This window comes from Poecilia formosa, unplaced genomic scaffold, assembly GCF_000485575.1.
Source record: "Poecilia formosa unplaced genomic scaffold, Poecilia_formosa-5.1.2 Scaffold743, whole genome shotgun sequence".
NCBI lineage: Eukaryota > Metazoa > Chordata > Actinopteri > Cyprinodontiformes > Poeciliidae > Poecilia > Poecilia formosa.
Genome location: NW_006800682.1, coordinates 92285 through 96688, shown reverse-complemented (window position 1 = coordinate 96688; position 4404 = coordinate 92285). Strand labels below are relative to the sequence as shown.

Here is a 4404-nt window from a genome sequence, read left to right as displayed (position 1 = left end):
CACGTTGAGGTGCCATGATGGACGTCAGGGTCAGAAACTGGGATTTATTCCCCAAGTTGTTCTTGCCATCTTAGCCAAGGCTTCTGTTTGTTCAAGTTGAGCTAACTTGTCTAGTTAGCTTGTAGAAAACCGACCCAAACCTTTCCCCTCCTGGCGTCTTCGTTGTTTTCATCAAATTGACGACTTTCCCTGAATTCACTCCACATGATCTCTTTCATTATGCCATAAACGGCGTTTCCTGTTTCACCAGAGCAGACTCAGCAGTCCGGATGCTAATCGCTACATGCTAGGCTACATGATGGCGAGCTACTGATGCCATATTTGATTGAATCTTATCTACTTATGGATATATAAAGTTTAATCTTCTTGTAAAAAATGTTGGCTCCAAATCCATGGATAACCAGTCCATCGCCGTCCTCTTTAGGTTTACGATAAAATCAGTTTGGTTCACATCCTTGTCTGTCTGTGCAGCCGACCTTCAGCACTGTCACCATTTTTACACCGAAATCAACTGAATAAAGCGAAATCAGGCTGCTTGGTTTTTGACCAGCTTTATGGGAGTTTGTTCAGTTCGTCTAGGCAGAGCTGGACGTCACATGGTCAGAGGGTGTTGACATTTCTGCAACATATTTCAATAATTAGCTTAAAGTACGCTAATGTTAGCATGTAGCACAACCCTAATAAAGTCTTTAATAAATCAGAAACTGTCCTCTGTCTGCAGGGATCGCCTCACAGCAACAGCCATGTTGTCCTAAAACGGAGGGGTCGACACAAACAGGACACTCTGACCCAAGTGGACCATTCAAAGTCCGTTCTGGTGTCCAGAAATGAGACCGGGTTCTGGAGCCGTCCTCGCTGTGGAGTCCCAGACTACCCCAGAGTAACGCCGCTCAGCGGGTCAAAGCTGCTGAAGAGGAGCAGAAAGGAGCGCGGCAAAAGATTTGCTCTGTTTGGAGGACGCTGGGACAAAACCGACCTCACCTACCGGTAAGAAGCGACCTTCAACCCGACTCCTCCAGACTCTCAAGGTCATCTGAAGGTCTGCTGCAGTGTTGGACCTGAAGCCATCCGTCCTTTTCTGGTCCAGTATTTGTTTGGTCATCATCCTTGAAAACATGTTCCTGTGCAGGATTGTTCGTTTTCCCTGGCAGATGAGTGAAGACAAAGTTCGGCGCATCCTGGAGGAGGCCTTTGGGGTTTGGGGTGCGGTCACTCCTCTGACCTTCAGAGAGGTCATCAACGAGAGAGCGGACATCATCATCGACTTCAACAGGTAAGAAACCCAAGAACACAAAGCAGATGTTCTGGTTTTAGTTTGAAAACGTGTTCTGGAGCAATTATTAGTGACTGGTAATCGAACAAATGTAAACAAGTGAGTCAGACCTGAACAATATGTAGAAGTCATACCGGCTTGTGGTCTGCAGTCAGTGTGTTTGAGGGAATAGGAAGGACGTTCAGAGTAACCAGTCCTCAGTCTGACGTGTCGCGTGGCGTCTTCGTCTTTGCCGTAGCAGAGCTCCGTTTCTCTGCCAGACCATCTTTGCTTCGACCTGCAGAGTTCAGAGAGGTTACAGACGGCGCTCCGCCAGTCTGATGCAACTTCCCAGATTAGTTACAAAACCTTTTAGACCAGGAAGGCTTTCTGGCTCTGAGGTGGTTCTGGCATCTGGTTTGAGTCGAGATCGAGTTCTCTCGTTGAATTTCAACCGGCGAACAGAAGCAGTTATGATCCATGATGTTGAGTTTATCAATTGGGTAAAATCAGAGCGACAACCAAAAACACTTTTCTGAACACATCTGAGGCTACATTTACAGGCCGAGTGGCAGAAAGGGAGTTTTGTAGTTCGTTGCTGCATGGTACCGTTTCTACAGCCAATGGTTTTCTGAGTCACTACAGAAACAGAAATGATTTATGTTGGTCAGAGGATGAGATCGGTTGTTCTGTAGGTACTGGCACGGTGATGACCTCCCGTTCGACGGTCCTGGAGGAATTCTGGCCCACGCTTTTTTCCCTCGCACGCTGAAAGAGGGAGAGGTCCACTTTGACTACGACGAACACTGGACGGTCGGCAACAGCGTCGGTAAGATGTCTGGGACTGTTCATGTTTGTGTGTGAGAAGCTGATGTGATCCCTGGATCGTCTTCGTCTTTGTGAAGGTACCGACCTCCTGCAGGTGGCAGCCCATGAGTTCGGCCATGTTCTGGGCCTGCAGCACTCTCTGGAGCCCGACGCGGTCATGTGTCCCTTCTACAGCGACTCCTACCCTCTGAAGCTCAGTGAGGACGACAGGAGGGGCATCCAGTACCTATACGGACCGCCGCGGTACACGCCGCCTGACATAACTGACACCAACGAGATCGAACCCGAACTGGTGAGACCCTGATCCGGTTTGGACCTTCAGAGCTGCAGTCCTGATCCAGTCATCAAGTCTTTAACTCCCAATTAACAAAATAAAAAGGTCATAGAAAGACCTTCAAGAAGAACTTTTGATCAAAACAGGAAACTGTTCTGGACTGAATCAAGACTTTCTATCCCTGCTGCTCTGTTTAACGTTTTTAGGCCAAAGAGTAACTGGTGTGTGTTTTCCCCAGCCGGACGCCTGCAGGACAAGCTTTGATGCCGTGTCCATGATCAGGGGAGAGCTCTTCTTCTTCAGGTCTCAATATGTTTGGCGAATCCGTGACAGGCGTCTGCAAGGCGGCTACCCGGCGTTGTCCTCGCGCCACTGGAGCGGTATTCCTGACTACATTGACGCAGCATATGAAGACAAGTCTGGAAACATCTGGTTCTTCCAAGGTACAGAAGAAAAGCCAACACTTCTGCTCACGTCTCCAAGAAGCTGCTGGCAGAGTCTTCTCTCCTTCTGAATAAAGTTTCATACCGAAGAAGTTCTTGAGGTCAATTAACTGCTGGTCCAGTTGGATCCAGACCTGAAGGGTTTGTGTTTCGGCTGCAGGCGACAGCTACTGGGTGTTTGACGCTGGGCAGAGGATTTCTGGCCCAGACTCCCTGCAGCGGCTCGGCCTTCCGGTCACCGACATCCAGGCGGCTCTGCGGTGGGAGGACGGCCGCGCCGAGAAGGTCTACCTCTTCAAGTCTTCGTTTTACTGGTCCTTCAGCGTCCAGGAGAACCGCGTCAGCGACCTCCATCCGCGCAGCACGCACGAGTGGGCGGGGCTTCCTGGACACGTCGACGCCGCCTTTCTGGACAGCTATGGTGAGACTCTGGGCCCGGTTCTGGTGAGACTCTGGTTCTGAGGGTTTCATCCATCGGACCTCTTTCTCCCTCAGGTTACGCCAACTTCCTGAGCGGGCTGTACTACTGGAAGTTGGACCCGGTGGCGCTGAAGGTGCTGGACGGGTACCCGCGCAGAATCGGGATGGATTTCTTCGGCTGCTCAGAGTCTCCATAAATTCATAAACTTAGTGGCAAACTGAGAATAATCTGCTGAGTTATTGCCGTTTCATTAGGATGTGAACTCCTCACCTCGGGTACAACAGGAACCAGTCCCTCCCAGCTGCAGCCGGGTCCGGTTCTGATCCGGTCCAGTTGTCCTGGTGCGAGGAGCCACATCCACTGACAGCCAGTCGATCAAATGGTCGCTAAGTTTGATTATTAAAGGTGCTATTTCAGGTCAAACCTCAGTCATGGCAGACGGTAGAGCTACAGACCTAGAACCGTTCTCACTCCTTCGCACAGATCTGTGCTGGATGTTCTTTCATCTTTCACTGCGCTTCAGTCCTAAAGAAGAGACGTTTTTATTTTTCTATATGCCATTTGTTTTTATATTTAAAGTGTCTAATCAGTGCAGGACGCTGATGATTCCTCTGACCAGTAAAACATACTGGTGCTAAACCAGTTCTGGTGACTTTGTGCTTTAAACTGTAACAGAAAAACATGAACTGGTCAAAACCAATCAGACTGAGGAGATTTCCCTCCTTCAGTCCAGTCGACCCGGTTCTACTGGAACCAGAACATCTGCTCCTCCTCCAGCTGCTCTGAGTCACACCAACCTGTTCCCCTCCTGGCCTGTGGGGGCGCTGCACCAAGAACCAATGAAGGAAACGACACAAAAACCTCTGAAGACTCTGAGAGCAACTTCCTTCTTCACCAGATGGAAACAAGATGGAGGATTTTAGCGGTTGGAGGATTTCTCTTTAGGCTAAAGACCAGGAGCCATTTCTGCTGCTAGCGCTAGGCTAACATGTTAGCTTTGGTTGTATTTACCCAGAATGCCCTGTGCTGTAGTTCACTTCCTGCTTTTCGAGTGGTCTCTGGTCTGCTTGGCGTTCGCATTCAGACTGAACCAGAGTTCACTTCAACTGAACCCAGACCGAGGTTTGGAGGACCAGAGGTCAGAGGTCGATAAGCATTCACACCTCACCAACTGGTCCAGACTTTG

General features: G+C 49.6%; 1 protein-coding gene across 1 annotated transcript in view; it reads left to right on the top strand.

Moving 5' to 3' along the window:
* The window catches only part of LOC103131315 (stromelysin-3-like), a 13668-nt gene extending 10030 nt beyond the window's left edge, over window positions 1-3638 (top strand). The window contains exons 2-8 of the mRNA XM_016666569.1: window positions 722-987; window positions 1130-1273; window positions 1948-2081; window positions 2158-2372; window positions 2593-2797; window positions 2958-3218; window positions 3293-3638. Of these exons, the coding sequence (XP_016522055.1) occupies window positions 722-987; window positions 1130-1273; window positions 1948-2081; window positions 2158-2372; window positions 2593-2797; window positions 2958-3218; window positions 3293-3414 (1347 nt within the window). The 3' untranslated portion in view covers window positions 3415-3638. The remainder of the gene's footprint in view (window positions 1-721; window positions 988-1129; window positions 1274-1947; window positions 2082-2157; window positions 2373-2592; window positions 2798-2957; window positions 3219-3292) is intronic.
* Window positions 3639-4404: the final 766 nt, after the last annotated feature.